Source organism: Lutjanus erythropterus, chromosome 1 (genome assembly GCF_056507025.1).
Source record: "Lutjanus erythropterus isolate fLutEry1 chromosome 1, fLutEry1.hap2, whole genome shotgun sequence".
Classification (NCBI taxonomy): Eukaryota; Metazoa; Chordata; class Actinopteri; order Lutjaniformes; family Lutjanidae; genus Lutjanus; species Lutjanus erythropterus.
In genome coordinates this window covers 40,476,540-40,497,905 of record NC_139317.1, presented here as the reverse complement: position 1 = coordinate 40,497,905, position 21,366 = coordinate 40,476,540, and the positions used below count along the sequence as shown (strand labels likewise).

General features: G+C 40.9%; 1 protein-coding gene across 1 annotated transcript in view; it reads left to right on the top strand.

The window, feature by feature from the left end:
* akap13a (A-kinase anchoring protein 13a) overlaps nt 1-21,366 on the top strand; it is a 152,210-nt gene that overhangs the window by 51,751 nt on the left and 79,093 nt on the right. Inside the window, exons 6-9 of the mRNA XM_084721804.1 lie at nt 1,482-1,665; nt 4,394-4,589; nt 4,861-6,895; nt 9,573-9,658. Of these exons, the coding sequence (XP_084577930.1) occupies nt 1,482-1,665; nt 4,394-4,589; nt 4,861-6,895; nt 9,573-9,658 (2,501 nt within the window). The remainder of the gene's footprint in view (nt 1-1,481; nt 1,666-4,393; nt 4,590-4,860; nt 6,896-9,572; nt 9,659-21,366) is intronic.

Here is a 21,366-nt window from a genome sequence, read left to right as displayed (position 1 = left end):
TATCATAGTTTTATTATCACATATGAGATGCCGCTTTAGAGGCAGTTCCATGCTGGCTGGAAGACAAACACTCTATTACTGAAACACAAAAGCTGGACATATTCATTGATTTCATGTGCAGAAATGGCCATTTTAAAAATGCTGCCAATGGGCATTTTCAGGGAACAAAAGCAGTGGAGCACAGTGATTCATTTACAGCCTTTAATTGACCCTTCGCTAAGCACCGCCCTCCTTAGTTACTGTTGCTGTGCCTGCCAAGCTTCCCATTCTCGCACTGCATTTGTGCAGTTTGTGGTGATCAGTGGCAGATTTAACATCAAAGCTTGGAGTAATTGTTTAAACACAAGGTCTTTGATTCATTAGAAGAGTAAAGAAAAGCAACTTCTCATTTCTAGCTGACAGCAGTGGATTTTGTTGGCTAAAATTGTGAGTCACAAGCAGATTTAAAGTGTACTTGGCTAATGTAAGCTATCGCTAACTTGAGTCAGCTGAGAAGACTCCAGCTGATGTTTTAATGTTTACATCTGATACGTTTTAAAACAAGAATCCTGTGAAGTGTTTATGTTGTAGTGAAGTTATGTAACAGCCATGTACATGATGTAACATTTAAGCTAAAAGACTGAGGCTAAAGCTAGCTTATATCTCAGCAGCTGAGACATGCATCATCTCTTTGATTCTGCGTCAGCCCCCATCCTCCCCCTCAAATCCCTGACATAAGAAATGCAGATTCAGGGTTATCTAACAAATTTGGCTGGAGGTAAAGTTACTGCAGCTAGTAAGTTAGCGTTAGTTAGCCAGATATGCTAATGTTTGCAGCGTATGCTAGAGCTGATGAAGACAGAGTTTAATACATTCACTGCACATGTGTGCTTGTGTCTCTCTTCTCAGAGCCTCCTGCACACCTGCACACGCCTCCTGAAATGTCAGCAACACAAGACAGAGATAAAAGTACAAAAATATAAAAAAGAATATACATCACAAATTCAGTTCTTCGTTTAAACCAAAGGGCTAACACCATATCAGAAACAAGACAAAAGAACACAGACCTCTCTTAAAGTTACAAAGATGAAAGTACAAAAAGCTGACAAAATTAGAGGAAAAATGGCAGATTCAGTTCCTCATGTCAAGTGGCATGTTGGCTTAAATCCAAAAATTATAGTCAGGCTTACAAATGTGTGTGTTGATCCATTGTTGAAGACCAAGACAGAGACAAGCTGTGGTTTTATCAGCCTGTAAATGTGTAAAGGTCCGTTGTTTACTGGGTCACCGTGGACCCTGTGCTCATTTAATTTGATGGCACTGGGGTGTTGCCAAGCTGCAGCGAGTGATGGTATGTCGGCCACTGCTTCACAAATTGGTTGCCTGGACTGCTGCGCTCTTCTGTCTTTCTCTGTTTGTTTCTTCTCTGTTTGTTTGTGTGATTCTTCCTGCACTCTTGTATTTATTATTTGTGTATTTCTCTTCCTCTGTCACTTCCTCAGAACTGGACCCTCATGAGACTCTGCTGCATTTCTCAGCACGTCGAGGTCTTTCTCGGGTTACGCACTTCTTGCTGCAGCAGCCTGGAGCGAGAGAAGCGCTGCGATTGGCCAACAGGGAAGGCCACACCCCCTCCATTATTGCAGCCCAGAGAGGACATGAACGCCTCCACGAGCTCCTCACAAAGTAAGTACTGAGCACATCTTGTAGTGACAGTCGGAGGCTGTTAACACTTTATAACAACCATTCTCAATAAATGGTAAAATTATGTTGTTAACAGACATTCATAAATGTGTCTGCTTTATAAACCTTTTATAAAGCAATTGTGAAGTTTTTTATCAATTGAGTCTTTATTTTGGCCTGCCAAATAAACATTTACAAAGTATTATAGGTATCAGTTGCAACATTACTATAACAGCAGTCTTGGGGAGTAATGGATTACATGTAGCAGGATTATGTAATCAAAATCAAATCAAAATTTAACTGTATTCTGTTACATAAAAAATATGTAATCTGATTACAGTTTTAGTACAAATGGGAATTATTTAGCAGTATTACAATTTAAGAATGTATTTTAAGATAAAGAACAGTATAACACCATATGCAGTGGTGGTCAAGTTAACAATAATAAATGTGCAACCTGTGAATAGACTTTCAAAATAAAGGCACAAAAACTACTCGGGTAAGTTTAGAAAGCCAATTGTAATTGTGTGATCATCTCTGATCAGCTATGATACAATATATCATTTCTAAACTAATTATTTGATATTACACAAACTAATGATACAGTAACATAAACTATAGCATTACTGATAATTAGTAAACAGAATTAATTATGATTTCATTGTTTGTTAACAGTAACATAACTATTAACATTATAAGTTTAATTAACTATCACATTTTTTCCCTATAAGTCTTGCTTTCATTGGTGTGCCACCAGGCATGATTTTTTCTGGAAAATTTTGTGTCATTATAAACTAAATTAATGAACAAATTTGCACTTTTTCTCTTATTGTTTTCTTATTTAATTTTTTCCCCTCCTCCCTGAAGCCAACCCCAATAGCAATAATGTTAATCACACTGCTATTATTATGCATTGCACATCATCACAATAGCTTACGCCTGTTCCCAAATTCAATATAAAATTGTGACAATTTCAATTTACCTCTTCAGTGAACGCCCTTATATCTTCTGTTTTATTTCCAGAGTGGTGTTGACCATTTCTCCACCGAGCTAGGGTCTGACTCAGAGAGCGATCTGGTGTTGTGTCGAAGTGTGTTCCCTCATCAGATAGTGTTTCTCTGTGATTGAGGGTTAGGTTATGGTTTGGTGTAGCAGAGTAAGGTAAGGGGGAACGCATAATGATGGAAAAACAGATTTTGACTCAACACCTGTTGTCTCTGCCACAGCAGCACAATAATAATACCACTTAGAAATGCTAGTGGGCGAAAAGTTGTCTGTTTCTACTTTAATTGTGCAGTAATAGGATAGTTTTTTTCAGTGCAGTGCATTTATTGTCAGCATAATTCAAAAACAATGAAACTTAAGATAAAAATAATCTAAAAACAACATGTCCACTGTGTGTGACAGTGATACTAACTCTCAGTTTCAGTGAACATTGCCCTCTTCTCTGTACAAACAGTCTCGTGTCAATATATTAGAGGGCAGATGGCGTGGTTCCTCCAACCTTGTTTGTCTGTTGTCTTCACGGAACAATAGAAGTATCCAAAGAACATCGCCGCAGAGCCCACTGCCAAGCTGAGCAGTTACAGCTGCAGCCGGATAGCTGAGGACAAATTGAAAAGTTGTGGGCTGCCAGGATTGTTCCACGAGAATCCAGAGAGATGGGAAAGTATTCGCAACACAAAAGCCTTGGTTTAAACTTCTGTGCCTACTGACCTGTAGTAGTAACTCTCCGCAACATCTCACTGTGTGTAACTCTGACCACACACACACACCGCAGCGTTGTCTCTACAGAGGCTAATGGTGGAGGATGTGTGTGTTTTGTTTGCACTTGTCAGGTATTATCCCTAATAATGCCTGAGTGACTAGTGAGGTCAAATTCTTCTCATCCCTTTATAGTGAAACATTAAACTGCAGGGGAAAAAACAGCCTTTTGTTAAATGGACTGAGACACGGCTTAAAGTGGAAATGGACCCTTTTTATGTCTTTTAAGCACTCGACTTATCCGCCGCAGAATAGTTTTCATTTAACTCAAAATGAAGATGCCACAAGCTGAAAGACAACTACCACTTTGTGAGCTTGCTCATTACAGAGCGTGCACTGGAGTTGCTTTACAACTTACAGCTCCCTCTTTATGTGTTGGTAATTACATTTCCCCCATGAAGAGTGAAGTCACTTGCAGCCCGGCTGGTGACATCAGCCGTCGGGCCTCACAGCTAAAGCAGTCCACCCAGGATTACGCAAACAGATCTGCCTGGCTGACTGGGAGGTGTCTCCCCCCGTACTGCACTATCTATATGAACAAAAACACTGCACATACTTTTACCTTCAACACTTAGAGCAAATGCAGCAGGGGGGAGTGAGGGTTTCTCAGAAGGCTTATCTACTAGGAGTGGTCTTCCTTTTAGTGCTGGGAAGGAAAGGAACATTTTTGGTTGACTTGGCACAGCATCTGGAACTTTTTAATGTTTAATAGCTGCTTTATTATTTGACAGGTTGCTTGATTACCTGCAGAACTGCTAGAATAGACTAAAGACCACAAGATTTTACTGATGGCCTTTTCCACTCTGGGGAAAAAAAACAGCCGTACACGTGGATTATCGCAAAAGAAGGGGGAGTGTGGATCAGCTGACATCACCGTTAAAACCTTCTCTTGAAAGCAGTTCTCTGCTGTGTTAGCCAATCACGCTACAGGCCCTTCTAGATGATCTAAGTGTTTATTTCACGGCAGGGCTGAGACGGACACAGAGACGGACAAAGGGACTGAGGCCGCTCAGCCGGTTTCTTCGGACGCCCGGGTCGTTTGCCACTTCCCCAGGCTGAAAACACACACCCTGACGCTGAGCATCCACCCTGGCGACGACCCCCCGACCCTTCAGAGGAATGTGGAGCAGCTGCTGCACTCGATATGCCATCTCCATGCCAAGGTGAGTCACGCCACCCTGCCCTTTTAGCACACTATCTCCACTCATGTTGGCTTCACCCAGGACCTGTGCTGCTGCTGCTGAACATTGTTAGATTGTTTGTCTTTTCACTGCCCTCATTTTTTTAACCTTCAAGCTCAGTTTGTATAACCGGTGGTGGAACACCTTATGCAATCACAGAGCTGGTGATTGATAAGAACTAGAGAGCACCTCTGTTGGCTTCTCTGAGGGTAAAAAGCTAACGTTTATTCTCCTTCTTTTCTCTGTTCTGCAGGGAGCTTCTGTACTGGAGCTGCAGTTTGATTCTCTGCACACAGCTGCTGAATGTTGTGATGGTGTAAAAGCGGAGATAACCTGTCTGGAGCGACTACAGCAGCCCACTCTAGCATCACAGTGCCTGGATACAACAACAACAGGAGGGAGCTGGGTAGAAAGCTGCTCAGTGGAAAGCAGCAGTGGTACTGATTGTGGACATGGTGAGACTGGGAGTACAGAGAAAGACTTGAGTTTGTCTGTGAGCAGTCCAACGTCAGAGGTGCGTCCTCAGGAGCATGGCCTCGGCCCCCCAGAGGACTGGGTGTGTCTCAGTTCAAACATTGGGAGAGATTACTGCCAAACGGAGGAGGAGGAGGAGGAGGAGGAGGGGAGGGAGCAGCCTGTTGTTTCCACCCAGAGTGTGAGTTTGTGTGACAGGAGTGAAGGAGCACAGAGTGAGAGCCTCACTGTGGGAATCCTACCACCAGCAGGCTGTGGTAAACAGGCAGAGGAAACTGATAGAGGAGTGGCTGTGATCCGGGAAGGACAGGAGGCCACAGAGGGAAAAGAAATATCAGAGCAGGAAGCAGAGGACAGCACAGCTAGGAGGAGGGAGGAGGAGACCAACTCTGAGTCAACAGATCTAATAACAGCCAGTGGAGACACGAAAGCTTCAGGCATGGGCCAGTCCCCGTCATCAGAGGGCTCTGACACCTCTGATTCTGAAATGAAGGAGTGCTGTCAGGAGGAAGAGAATATTGGGAAAGAAGAGACGGATGGACTCTCTTTAGGTGAGGACAGGGCAGAGAGTGAAGGGTTGAAAGACCCTGTATCAACCCCAGGGGACCTCCCCAACCCATCGCTGATAGAGTGTAGTGATGTAATCGAGGATCCCGAATCTGCCGTTCCACGTTTCTTGATAGAAGGCCTCCACGAGGGGGAACCTCCGCCAGACATAAACAGCCTGGAACAAAACCAGGAAACAGCTGTGAGGGATTACGCTATAGAGCAGCAGCAGGGCTCGGCTCCAGAAACTGGTTGTCATTCTGGGAATTGTGCTGGAACAGCCAGAGTTAAAGAACTAGATGGTGAGGACGCAGCTGAACCGTCTGGATACAGTGTTGAAAGTGACAGTTTGCCTGGTTTGGATGATCCTGGTAACTCCATGGCAGATATACGGACAGATCAATCGCCTGAAATGATGCCCAGCTCCAGTAATGCTGATCTTGATTCAGGAGTGACCCACGGCCTCTCCAGTGATGATGATGGCAGTTTCCGATCAGTTGGAAGCTCCACGACAGAACTATACCACCCTACTCAGGACAGTGCTAATGTAGACGATCAGGACAGTCATGAAGAACTGTCCTCAACAGGAGCCCAGATGGAGACACCAAATGATTCAAACAATGAACATACACTTACCGTGGATGCAGTGCTCCCCTCTGAGCTGGGCACTGTCAGTGCACCGACTGGCACTGAGCCTGAATCACAACTGTCACCCAGCCTCCAGACAATGGAGGCTTTGAATACTGAGGGGACAGGAGAGGAACTCGCCCCAGAATCTTCCATAGAGGATCTGTCATTGGGCCCAGCGTTGTCAGAGAGCAGGGACTCTCCAACGGCGAAGGTCGATGAAAGTGAAACTGGAGAGGTCAGCGATGCAGTGATTGAGCATTTGGCATCAGAGGACACCAGAAGGGTTTTGTTTGAACACAGTCCATCCATCGCAGAAGAAAGTGAAGTGATTGACCCAGTTGGACAAGACAGTCAGTCAACTGACACCGGTGATAAATCAGCTGAAAAGGCTGGAGATGTGCAACCCAAACAGGATAATACAGAGATGACAGCAGCTGAGAGGTCACCTGATGAGGGATTAAGGTACTCAGAGGATCAGACTGATGCATCTTCATCACAAGGTGTCACTCCACTTTCAGACATCAATGCCTTGGAAATAGAACCACCGTCTCCAAACAATGAAGCGTCCAGGGAACCTCACGCTGAGAGTGAGATGACTCTTGACGCAGTGGACGGAGCCTCACAAAGTGCAACTCAAGGTGGGCAAACACTGATTTATTTCACCTGCAGTTTAGGTTTATTTTAGTTGCACACACTCACATAGATCATGGGGCAATATGTGTGTCAAAGTCTTACTCCCGAACAAATATGCTAAATCAGATTCAGTCCTCCTACTGTGATTAATGGCAATAGCTCTGCAAAGCTAAATGCAGTGTAGCTCACCATAATTGTGCTCAGAGAGGTTCTTGTGTGACACCCCGTTGTGATATATTGCTGTTGTGAAGACATGCTTTTGCTTAATCTTTCTGCAGCTTTTTTAGTGCAAATTGTTTCTCTAATGAGGATTTGGTTTTTAATAATTCTTTAGGATTTATTTTCTTTCATTTAACGATCCCCCCCCCCCAGACATGCATTCAGACATATGTACAAATCATGTGCTTGAAACAGAAATGTGTTGATGTGCTTTGTTTTATTTATTTATTTCAGGATAATTTGCACATTAATCCTTAAAAATGCATCTGTTCCTTCTACCTCAATGGAAATTCCAGGGTGCATTCGTTCATTTCTAAAGTTTCCTGCTGGACATAAGATGTCTTCTCCTTTACTGTCCATTCTCAGTTTGTGCACTGGACTGCACTCAACACATATATAAATTCTTTACTTATGTGTTTCACCCATTTTTCATGAGTTTAAGTAGAAACCTTCTGAACACAAAAGATTTGTTTCTCTCGAATTTTGTTCATAAATTTGTTAAAATTGGGGTCAGTGAGCACTTTTCTTTGACTAAAATAATCCATCCACCTGACAGGAGTGGCATATAGAGGTGCTGATTAAACTAATTTTTTTTCCCCAAGTCAAGGACCACCCTGCTCGGCCCTTCATTAGCATACCCCGATATTCTTACCTTAACCCTAACCAGCCCTCCTGGGGAAAATAAATTGTTATCTGTAGCCTGTATATGTAGGCTTTAAAGGAATAGTTCACCTAAAAATGAAATTTCAGTCATTATCTACTCACCCTCATGCTGATTCAGGGTCAGAACTGGTGTGCCGGTGTGTAAACAGCATGTTGGGATTTTGGAGACTTGAATTATGCTAAACGAGCAGCATGGAGACATTTTATGTTTTTTTTCCAGTTGTTTTTACATGTGAAAAGTGGTCACCATTCACTTCCATTGTTTTGAAGATTCTGCAACATTGTTTTCCTGTGAAAGTCTGGCAGTGTTTTGCGGACTAACAAAATAAACTCAACCTTCAACTGGCACGAGGGTGAGTAGACAATGACTGAATTTTCAATTTTAGGTGAACCATCCATTGAACAAAATTGTGAACAAAATTTGAGAGAAATAAACCTTTTGTGTGCATAGAAATAGTCCTCAATCTTTTACTTCAACTCATGAAAAGGGAGCAAAAACAAAAGCATTTCTATTTTTGTTGAGTATAGTTGTGATATCACAATCATGTTTGTAGGGGTTTTAAGGGTTATCTCTTAAAATAAGATTTTCCATTTTAGAAGATGAATGCGAAAGCATTCCTCTGGTGTCAAACTGTCCGTTCATAATTCTGCACAGTGAAGCTCAAACATTCAGCTGTAGGAACAAGAAGAAAAACATGTTTTTGAGTGGATGGGGACTTAAAAAAAATGTTGTTTCCTCTAAAATGTGACATGAGCACAAAAAAATTGCCAGATCAGTTGATGCAGGGACCCTGGGATACATTGTGACATGTTACATAACAGGAGATACTGAGCTGGTTTATATCTTTGATACCTCAGGCCATGTGTAGCCTGACAACACTTCCCTTTATATTCATATGTTCTGTGTTAGTCTCATGCACACATGCACTCTGGCTTGCAGTATACTGCATGTCAGCAGGCACAGTCAGTCAGTCACATTACCAGTGCATGTGACCAGGTCTCAGATGCACGGCTAGGAGGCTGGCTTCTCTAAAACAAACATGCACAGACCAGCTGATGGGAGCACAGAGCAGGAAGTGAGAGTCTCCCTCCTCTAAGTGAACTTCCAGCACTCCTCTGTCGGCAATTTTCACTCATCAGGAATAATTGTGCTGGACCCAAGTTCAATAAAGAAAGGTCAAGGGCAAGGCTGGCTCTGTGCGTCACACGGAGAGTGGGGTGTCATTATGAACGAGGGGATATGTTTACAGCCTGACGGCGGCTGAGCGTCAGGTAACATCACAGGCAATCAGAGACAAGCTTTCTGTTGTTTTAAAATAAAGATGTGAATATTCAATCTGGATTCTAGTGGATGTTTAAAAACACAAGAAAGTCAGAAGTTTTTCTTTTTCATGTAGATTGATTTCTTAGACTTTTCCACTCCCTCTAGCATTCATCAAGTCATGTTCACTTACATAAGCCTTCCATGATGGATTCCTGTGATCCATCTCAGATAATTATACAGTACCATTAATGGATCATTTGGTTTCTGTTTTTATAATCAATGAAGGATTAATTCACCCACATTCAAATGATAATTGTCCCTATGGGAAATTTTCCTTTCAGGAAAGCTTTAATGTTACATAAAAAGTACAGACACAAGTTACTACATCACTTTTGCACGCAGTCAGACTCCTCAGTGTATCTGAGGTGAGGGTACATAAGTCTCTGTTCTTTTCACTCTAAACACTTGTTATTGATTCATGTATTTGGAGGATTTGTCATTGAACTGATTGCATTGTGTTGTGTGTATTTCTCCAGAGGTGGAAGTCATCATGTCTGAAGAAACTGTAATTGGTGCAGGGAAGGAAGAAAGTGGCCCAACAGAGGAAACAGGCTTCTCCATGGTAAGCACAAACTACAACCAGTGCAAAGAGGTGGCACAGGTGGCTTTGCTATCTTACACCAGCGCAATTGCCGTTTTTGCCACGACTATAAGATAGCAAATGAACTTGTGCCTGGTCTGTGCGGCCAATTATGATCTATAACATTCAAAATGAACAAGACATTATATCTGACCATGAGACCGGCCCGACCTGGGAAGAAAGTGGTCTGTGTTGTTCTGTCAGAGCCTGATGTTGGTTGGATATAATCGTGCTTATTTTGCACATTGATATGCTCACTGGGTCGGTTCACCTCTCATCTCGACTGCAATGTCTCTCCCCCACTCTCTTCAGCCGGCCTGGCTGCATAATAATCATGATGATAATAATGAATTATAAAATACAACATAATTTCAAGGTGCTTCAGTGTAAAACATAACCAGTTACATATCTGTATGGCTTTTTCCCGGTTTATTTATTGTATTACTTTTTGCAGGCGTTGATGTAAAATAAACTATTTACACATCAAGCTGCTTTGGAGATGTGCTGTCGTCTCCATATATTGCACGCTTTCACACTTTCACTTCTCGAACCAGGAGATCTGTCTCCTCTCTTGACAATCTTTTCTCTTTGTTTGTCCTGGTAAATCTGCCATCATGCTGTACCTGCTTGCACTCCTGGCACACCTGCTACTTAAAGGCGATGAGAGCTGACTTTCTGATTGGTTTATTGCGTGTTCAGCCTGAACTCACCTGTGAATTAATGAGGGTACTTGGGTGCAGCTGATAGGTGTATCCTGCTGTGTGCTGCTGGTGCAAGGTGCAGGACAGGGCAGGATACCCCCCGTGATCCTTGCGCAATCCGGCAAAGGTAGATTTGGATGCACCTTGAATAAATTAAATCCACTCTGCCTCGCGCTTTCTACTTGCGCTTAAGTTCAGTGTAAGATAGGTCTTACACATAAGTCTCAAAGTGTTTATCTCTATCAAGCTCTTCTTTGTTGTACATGGAGGTTTGATTAATAGTTTGATCAAGATGAGTCACTGTTTAACAAACTTTTGAAACACCCTAAATAACCTTTAGCATGAGAAAGAACAAGTGACCAAGCTCAGTTCTTGAGCAACATAAGTTGAGTAGCTCTTTTTCACAGCAGATATCTTGACTGGTCAAACAAGGGTGGAGCTAATGACATCACTAATTGCTGTATTACAGTGTTATTAGATCCACCTTTACCATTCCTGTCGTGACAACTCAAAGCACTGTGGAAAATGTCTGTGAATCTGATTCATTCAGCAACAAAGCGACAGGATGCTAGTAAGACTCAGGTTAGCAAGATTTATTCAGAACCAAAAAACAAAAACATACAGTCCAAGGACAGTTTTTTGATAGAAAAGAAAAAAAACCCCAATGTACTGCAAACTCACTCAACTCACAGATTTAATGAAAAAGGTATTATCCACATTTTGAATATCGGTCATAAGTATCGCGTCAGTTTTTGTTTGAGGTTCGGTCTGTAGCCATTTTCGTGGTACAGCTTTCTTGCGGGCTGATAATAATATCTTTAATAGATATTTGTCCCACAACAACAGATGAGCTGCGATATTGCCTAAATAGACTGTAGAGAAAGAACAGTCAAATCCATCTCCAGAAATATTCTGCATTACTTGTATTAACTCCTGCCAGTATGGCAGAATGCCTGGGCAGCTCCACGATATATGGAAATGATCTGCCAGCTGTTCTCTGCATTTCCTTCAACATAACGTAGACCCGCTCCCATCTCACCTGTCTGTACATATTTTAACTTGGGGATTGTCGGAAGATCTAGTCAGAATCTGCCAACTGAATTCCAACTGGTGGAAATGGACTGTACAGAGCGCTGAAAAATGTTATCAAGTGAAGACTTACAGTAATAAATGAGTAAAAATAGTAATGCGATTACATTGTCAGTGACAGACAGGTACAGTGAGTATACATGTTAAGTGTGATATGAGACCAGTTCATAGTCGCTGTCTATTGTTAAAGTGGTCCAAGGATGGACTGCGTGCTCCTCAAGAACAAATAACTGCATCCTGAGAGTCTGAATAGGACTGATTGATAATTTGCCATGTAGGGCACGAGTTCATTCTAGTGCACAAATGAAGAAGGTGTGACTGATTTCCATTGGTAACAATTTAATAATTCTGCATCCTGCAGCATGGTGAGTCTGTGTCAAAGTTTTGAACAGCTATGCATCTTAAGATTTAAGGCTAAACTTGGACCTTTCATCTGCTCAACAGAATTTAATGAGAAATATGCTAGAAAAAATGTGCATTTGAACGTTTGATAAATTTGATCCGAGCTCCTTCTGTTACTAGTTTTCCCAGAATTTCTAATAAATGTTTCGGTGTGTACAGTTTATTGTTTTTGGCTTTGCTGAGTGTCAAATACTTTTTACTTTTTCACGCTAAATGTACCCAGGGTATGCGCAGCTCATTATTTCACAAGTTTTTCCCTTGCTTCAACAGTAACTGTATTTTGAAAAATATTTAGCAGGAATAGCCACAAATTGCAAAATATCTTGAGTTAAGTATTAAAAAAAATTTAGGGGGAAAAGGAATGGCATGGTTTGCTGACAAGCAGCTTGATGTGCCAACTAGTGATTTGCAGAGAGTTCAGGAATAAAGCTGTCTGGGACATTTTTCCCCTCTCAGTAAAAACTTTCAATTTGTCTGCTTTTTGTATTTTTTGGTCTGTTCAGTCATTCAACAAGAAATTTATTACCTGCTGGAGTGTCCTTAAGTCTGACCTCTAAATTTACTTTACTGTAAAATGCAACAGGATCTCTCCACCTCCTCCTGTGGGACTCGTGTTATGCAGCTCATTTACTGTCTGAACTGAGCACATGGATGCGATCTTGAGTAGACGAGGCTTTACTCAGAAATGTTGCTGACGGACGGATTCCTCAGCAGCCATAGACTGGAGTGGCTCTGCTTATTCCTGGGTTGCGGTCTGGGTCAGTGGCTTGTTCTGAATGCCAGATGTTTGCAGGAGGATGTTCGCAGCCCGCAGGACGCCAGGGTCGCCAGAAGAGGGCGATGTAGCCTCAATGGCGTCATTAGAATTTTTCCTCTTGACCAAAGAGAGACTGTAATGACCTGCCATTTGAGCCTGTTGAAATCTCCTGTAATTTCTATGATGAACAGGCTGTTTGGAGTCATGCTGGTGTTGAGCAAACTGTAGTCCTGCAGGAGCTGAGGTGAAGAAACTGCATGTTCTCATACTGGAGGTGCATCCTCACAACACAACTTTAGCTGTTTAGTTCACACCATTTGAACAGAAGTGATATTTACACGCAATTTAATTAAATAAGTGATTATCAGAATGATCAAAATGATCAATCATTATTTATATGACATTTTTATCAAAATATGCAAATAATTTTTAAAGTGAAATAAAAGCAGCCTAAAAAAAATATTGAAGGTGGTTAATTTGAAGTATATATAGACATTTATAAAACTTCAGGCAGCAGCAGCAGAATAAAAATGACTGGATAACAGTCTAAATGACAGCAAAGACAACTAGCCACATAAATGAGATGTAAGGTTAATGAGATAATTAAAATGACAAAGAGTGTGTCAATGTTTTGACAGCGTGTAAGCTATTGTATTTAGACAGCAGATAATTTACTCCTTGTTGCTTGCATGTATGGCCTCTTATTATTGTTATGTGTATTAGAAAATTAGCAGTGATTGACCCATTATTTTCATACTGTTTTTAATTTTTAAATCGGCAGCTGTGAGGCCAGTCGTCAACACATGAGCATGAGATACATTTCAATGAGGCTAACATTAATTTATTTTTTTTGCAAATGGCCTAACATAAACATATCCATGCAGGCAAATCAGTTTTTTTTTTTTTTTATGAAATACTGCACTGTACAAATCTAAGGTACTTCTTCTCAGGCCAATTTCTGCTTCTGCTCCACTGCAACATCAGCCTGGTCTCTTCAGTCTGGGTGTAATAGCAGGTTGTACACTTTCAAATAGCTTGCAGTGCATACCCCAACTTCAATTTTGCATGCAGGTGATGCGCCAGTTCTTTGCTGTTCTTCTGTGGAGAGCGGCTCCATTCTCAGGTGACCTTTGTTGTCATGGTCACAAAGATACACGTGGTTAACGTTTTGAAATGGTCGCAATTTGATGAGGCAACAAAACTACTCGGCTAGGTTCAGGAAAAGATGGTTTGGATTAAAATATGTTCATTATATTTTGCAAGTCAAGTAAAACACGTGAAGTAAGTGTGTCATGTGACACACGTAATGTTATGTAACTTTGACGCTGACTTGGTTTCACACAGGGGACAAACCCTCAACCCTGATGTGGGCTTTTTCCCTTAGTATACTACGTCACTTGACTTTTTATTGAATGGGATGGATTTGGCACATAAACCACGCAAGCTTTGCAATGTCTAAAGTCATTTTTTTTGTACATAGAATGAGGAGAATAGGCTGAGGGTACAGAAGGAAATATTCTACTTTTTACTCCACTAGAATTATTTTGCTTTACTTAATTTACAGCTGCAGAATTTTTGTCATTGAACATAGACAAATGTACTAGTGAAGCTGAAACAATTGGTCAAGTTAGTCAGTTTTTCACAGAAAATTAATTGAAAGTCATTTTTCATTCAGAAACATTTCATGGTTCCAGCCCCTTAATTGTTAAGGTTTGTTATTTTTCCTTTTAATTCTTTGAACTTGTTTTTAATAATGTTGAGGTTTGGGCTGTCGGTTGGACAAAACAAGCATTGTGAAGGTGTCATTTTGTGATGGCCTTTTCAGTCTTTTCTGAACTATTATAAACCAAACAATCAATCAATTAATGGAGAAAATAATCTGCAGATTAATCTATAATGAGTATAATCAGTAGTTGCAGTCCTGTACAGAATAGTTTCAAACTACAATCATGAAATCTACATGAAATATACATTAATGCATCTGTAATAATAATCTGTTGATATAACAGCATAATAGAACATTTTCCTGATTATACTTACTAACATTTTCATGCTTTTACTTAAGTAAAGGATCTGAATACTGCCTCCAACACCGGTAACAACCACTGGAAGAAGTGAAAGTAACAGTAAAGTTAAATGTGCTGCCGTCAAGGCCTGTTCAATAAACACATTTGGCTCCAGCGTCGCTTTTATTTATGTGGGGAGTGGTTCCGCTCACAGCTTTCTTCTATAACAAGGCTGTGAACGCAGCACTGGCTTCGGAGATGCCATTTTACTTGCCATATTACATTTTCCAAGGTAAACGGCTCATCAAGTGAGTGAACTTCACAGCCAAGGGCCAGAAAAGGCAGCGCTAACAATATAATGTAATATACTGTACACTGTAATATAGCCTTTATGTCACCAGACTGGCCAAGCTTGACTTATGCTGCACAGATGGAACCTGCAGATATCCATTTAATACAGAAATATAAACAAAAAGACATTTTTTGTTTACTGATATGAATATGTCACAATGCCTGTAGCTTAATGAGAAGCATCTCATCTTTCTTATTTGTGTTCTTGTTTTCTTCACTTGCACAGTGCAGATACATGAGGTTTGAACATGGAAAATGAATGGCAAAATATGAAGTGAATAGGGCATTGTTCCTGGTTAAGAGTAATTCCAAAGCAGCACCAGTTACGGAGGAGAAAAGTCTGCTAGTCTTATTCATTACAGCGGTTGACAGTTGACCCACTGGGCAATGAAGAGAAGAGTGTGAAAAATGTTTATTGTATTGTTAACTCAGTGGTTAAGGCCATGTGAAAGAGCAGCTTTGGTGCCTGTGTGTGTTCGTGTTCTTGAATGCTGTTTTACCTCCTCATGACGTGGGCAGAGTAATGCCAGCCGGGAAATTGTCTGGGGAGTTAATGGGCTCCACTTTTGGCTGTACACTCTGAACTATAACAGAGCAATATAGAGATGATCAGTTTCCAGATCCAGCAAACAGCAGTTTATATTCAAAGTTGATATATTTTCTGTGCAAACACTGTGGTCCACTGTGGTTCAACGGCTCGTCTGCAGTCGTCTCCTTGAACACTGAAACACCTGGAGCTGTATGAAGGTCAGAGTCTGGATTAGGGGAGAGTTTGATTTGTTTGTGGCTGCCTGGATTCACGCCTTTGTGCTGTTGGCCAACTAAAGGAGGACAGGATTCTTACGTCAGGGAAAACTTGCAGCCTGTAGGGACCACCACACATTTACATGGATCTGAATGTCACAGTGTACAGGCTCTCTGTAAAACCCAGGGTTGTTTGATCTTGGAGGTGGTGGGGACCTTTGTGATCCTGTGTGTAATATTTGTCAGAATTTGTCATATTGACAAACTGAGATGAAAATTATTTCTTTTATGTTTTGTATACATTACCTCATGCCACTGCATGTGTGGAATAAAGACACCCAGTGTTGCATAGGCTATACAGAAGCACTTGTTCATGCCCTGCCCACCATGCTGCTTATATTCATGTCCGTTTTCTCCCTGTATGACTGGAGAAATAAAATACTGCCTTTGAGGTAATTCGAGTTGAATTGTTTAGGACTTGGTACTTCAAAAGATAGATAACAAATTAATCAGTTACTTGCAATATGCAGAAAGTGCTTGGAGGTTCAATCTATACATTTCCAGCAGAATTGTATCAAATTAAATCAGGTTTATTGTCACACACACAAACATACACAGTGCAACGTTTAGTGAAATCATGACATTATTATGTTATCATCTTATCAGTTTTCCATATTCTGTTCCCTAATTAAATGACGCCAAGCAAATTCTAATTAAAACCAACAAAATCAGTCACTGCAATTTAGTTTGAAATGTGTGACGAGTTGAAGTCCACCAAAAGATTTTTGAGCCTGCAAGTTTATGAATGATATGTTGGTAGGTTCATCATAATCGGTTCTGTCTACAATTCATATAACCTTTTTTTATGTTATTGTTTGATTTTTGCAGACTTATTTTTTATTTTTCAAACATTTGCCATATTGTTATATATTCATATAGGATTTTTAAAAAAAATCTATTGTAAAATCAGTTTCAACCACATCACCCTGCCTAGACATAATAAATCACATGTGGGGAAAAATCTGAAGTGCAATCTGCACTGAAGAGTAGCCGGCCAACTCTAGCTCTGTCCCTTGTGGATGAATATGCAAGTGATACCATATTTTTGCTGCTTGCAGCTCTGCCGTAACACCATCCCAACTTTTGTCAGCACGGCCACTGGCCAGATCCATCATGTTGGAGAGGTGCAGTCACTCGCAGAAGGTGCCTCACAGGTGGCCTCAGTCCTCATCCAGCAGGGGGTGTCGAATCCCAGCAGCATAAATTGTGATGATTGAATAACATTAACTGAAGTAATAATGCCTTACTGTCATCTGTCACACTCTAACAATGTGCTGCTTTGGCTGACTGATTCACAGGATGAGAGAGAGACACTCAGCCTCATTGAGGAGAGAAAATACTGGGAGAGGGAGCAGAGGCATGAGTCAGGCAGAGTCAGGAGAGTTGAGAGTTGAGAGGCGACAGAGGAAAAGAAAAGAGAGGCAGGGAGGGAAGAGGAGAAGGAGGGAGGGAAGAGGACAAGGAGGGAGGGAGCAGAGCTGGAGTCTGGGAGAAGGCTGCTTCTGTGGCCAGATGTGAAGCTTCAGCTCTCCTCAACAGTGTTTCTCCTGGATTTTAACCTTCTGTTCAGTACATCTGCTCTGGATATTTGAGGGGAAAAAAATGTACGAACGACACAAGCGGAGGTACAGTCTGTGTGCCAAAGGAGAGAGAGCTGTAGACGTGGTTTTGATAAAGGTAGGCTACCTATCCGCACTCTCAAAGTTACATAGTATGATAATACTGCTACTGCTGTGGTGATAACAGTCATTTGAACAGAGGCTGTGAAACAGTTGTTAAGTGCTTCAAACTGCTAAAAACTAATGGCAAGAGCAATAAAAACGAGGTAAGAAATATAAAAGCTGGGCTGAAATCGTAAAAGTAATCCATTAAAGTGAGGTTGACGATAATTAATGGTATTATTATATCAAATTAAGTCCATTAAAGAGAGTGCCGGGAAGTGATTTTAGCAGCTTAAGCTGCTTAGAAAGGCCTGATCACTCTTATTCTTAAAAAGCTTCCCAGAAAAAAGTTATTTGTTAAGTAAAACATAATCATAACTGTCACAAAGTGTTTCAACATGTTTGGGCAAACCTGTAGCTGCCTGCCAGAGATGTTGTGATGGGTTTTTGCTGTGTTGCACCCTGGGAGATGATTGCATGGTTGTTGATAGTGGCCCTCCAGACACAGAGTGCTGATTATTTTGGGGTGGAGTGTGGTTTGTGGATGTACGCTGCATGGGTATGCTGTGTGTGACACAGAGACAGATGCCTGCGCTCTATCCATCTCTGTGGAATAACTGTGTATGAAACTTAATGAGGCTCAGACAGTTTAAGGTCTTTCCAGGATTATTTGGTCGGGCCAGTGGGCGCTTGTTTTAACAACTATAAAGCTAAAACAGAATATAAAGTCCACTGATGTTCTCAAAATGTCTTGTCACACTGCAAAGTTGGGACATTTCTCTCTGCCTCAGAGGTCTTGTTACTGTACCATAATGATTCTGTGTCAAACGATATGAACTGGGGGTTCTGTGGGATCTTTCTAAATGAGATCGTTATAGCACCCAAAAGTGCTATTTAAAGCCCAAATGGCACTACATATGTAGAACCCTTTAAGCCATTTTTCCACCATGGAAATCCACTTGGATTTTTCTTTTGGCTGTAGGACGGCAGTTACTCGTGTTGATCGTTGCTGAAAGTATTGTGGTGTTAATTATACAAAGTTCCTTTCCAATACACAGTGATGAAATCGCTCCAACCAGGGTTTACACTCGTGCAGGTAGTTGAGCTCATGAGTGAATTGGATGTTTCTGATTAACAGATACATCCTGCAAAATATCTATAAAAGTACAACCTGTACATTTAGGTAGGAGTGTTACATCTCTGATTCTAATACTGATTTTAGTTTTTTAGTACTCTTTTTTCAGATTGTTTTCTTTGTGTTTTTGCCAGGGGTGGAGGTAACAATTTACAACTACTTATGTAACTGTGATTAGGTCATTTTTTTGGGGCGGTTCTTAAAGTTTTACAAGTTTGTCATTTTACTATTTGCACTACACTGTTAATTGTACTGCATTACTTTTAAAATCATAATTCACAACTGAGTAGGTCCACAATTTGAATGAATATCTAAACCTCTAATCTGCATTTTTGTAGTCCAGTGATTCCCTGCAGGTGGGTCTTGAGAGGTCATGAAATTCAAATAAATAAAACATTTTTAGGTTTCAATCTTATAGATCAGTTTTGAAAATACCATAAAATATGTAGGGTTAATTTTTTGTAGAATTGGTCAGAATAAAGTAAACAAGGCACTGGAATTTCATGAGACCTAGTTGATTTCATTTCATTTATCTGACCTAGTTGAACAGGTGTTAACACTGTATTTGGTTTCCTGTCACATTAACATATTCACATATCTGTCTTGGTAAGATTAGTCCTGTGTGTTGATCAGAGTTGTGATTAAAGACATGGAGGGGCCACAGAAGGTTTTCAGATGTCAAGCTGAGCTGTGTTATTCTTAAGTTTGGGAATGGCTGTTGTAGCCAGTATGGGTAATGGGCCAATGAAAACCATGACATACAGACAAAACAAAACAAAAACAACACTGTAGCAGACACGGGTTTGGAGAGGCGACTGTGAGTTATTTAGACTGAAGATCTGGAGGAATCCCTTTCAGTTAATACATTGAACATTAGTGGTTAAAAAGTAAAATACTCTGAGTAGTTTTTGAGAAGAATACTTTGTACTTTTACCTAGATATTTACTTAGTTGTTGTTTCACCACTCTGTCCCTCCTGTTTATCAAATGACTAGCCTCCATGTTTTTAGCCATGCTAATGCTGCGGTTGTTTGGTTGGTCTACTACTTGGGCCCCGACTAAAATATCTCAACAACAATTTAATGGATTACCATAAAGTTTGGTTAAGACATCCATGCGCCCTGTGATCTACTGACTTCTTGGTGCTATCATCAGGTTAAAAACTTACTCTGCCCAATACTTTGGGTGATGACCAAATACTTTCAAATGACATGTAAAGACATTAACATCAGCCTTAGCTGTGCTTTAACGTTGTCTGTGTGCATATGTTGGCATGCTGACACTAGCATTTAGCTCCAAGCTTCACTGTGCCTAAGTGCATCCTCACAGGGTGGCAGTAGACTCTTGGTTGTATCCAGAATCACATACTATGCACTACATACCCAAAACACATACTATTCTTCAAAATATGTTTGTGTAAATAAACAGTAGTATGTATGTTTTTGGACGCTCTTCTCAGTACACATCACGGTCTCTTCATCAGAGCCTCCTTGCCAGTTGGAGACATGCAACCATGGTAATCAGTGCCATTGACAAACTAATTTAAAAATATATATTATGTCTAGCAAAATTTAATCTTACTTACATTATAATTGAAGACGTTATTGATGTTACACCAGAGCGGCTTTTGTCAATGTTGGCTATTATCTGTTATGTTGTTCTTGTTGCTGCATTAAGTATGTAGTCATATTTAGTGTGCCCAGTGCTTGCATACTATTATATTTCCCTGTAAAAACGTATGCATCCCCTGTGCTATTGGTTTCAACCTTAACGTTTTGGACTGAAAAAGTTCCACAATGTGTTTTAGCAAACTAAATAGCGTTTTAGAGGCAGCATTAGTCTTGTTTTCTTTGTAGCAATCAGGGAAGTCAAGTTAAACTGTCACTGGGACTAAACAGGGGGGAATGTGATTGGATCATAATCATTTCATGGTAGCTGGAAATTGCTTGATTCTTATTATTCTGTACACACAACATTTGTCTGTCCGCCCCAAATGAGGCATCCCTCTTCTGTTTCCCCATTTAAAGGGTTTTTTGGGAAGGTTTTCCTTATCTGAATCTGAGGCCTGAGGATAGAGGATGTCATATGCTGTAAAGATTATAAAACCCCTTGAGGCAGATTTGTGATTTATGATATTGGGCTGTATAAATAAAAGTGACTTGATGTGACTAACTATAAAGGGAATAGAACTTGTAGGATCTAGACTAAACTATTAGCTTATAATGTCAACTAAATAAGACTGGACTGATTTATTTCAATCTTAAGCTTGTGATTCATCGTCCATAAACTCTGAATCACGCCACAGAAGACGTTTGACAGGTCCTCCAGTACGTCATGTTAAGCGTCCTGCTGTGTGCTGGTTGTGACATCCAGAAGCAGAGCAGATCACAGTGGGAGGTACTGAGAGGAAAATACTGTATCTATAAAGTAGATTGCTCTGGTGTATGTAACACCTCTCTTCGGCCTATTGTCACTTTCTAAAGTTGTTCTTGATGTCAGCTCCTCTTTTCATCTAAGGGGTGAAATAGCAAACATGATTTTGTGTGTGTGTGTGTGTGTGTGTGTGTGTGTGTGTGTGTGTGTGTGTGTGTGTGTGTGTGTGTGTGTGTGTGCGAAAGAGAGAGAGGGAGAGGAAAGAAAGTGAGAGAGATATGATGGTGTGGGAAAAAGGCAGCGCCGGCCTAACGGTTTCCTCTGGCCTCAGATGGAAACAGGCATTAAGCCAAATGACTTCATTCCAACCAGCGTTTCACATCCCAGCATCTCTCCTGGCCTGGAGTCACAG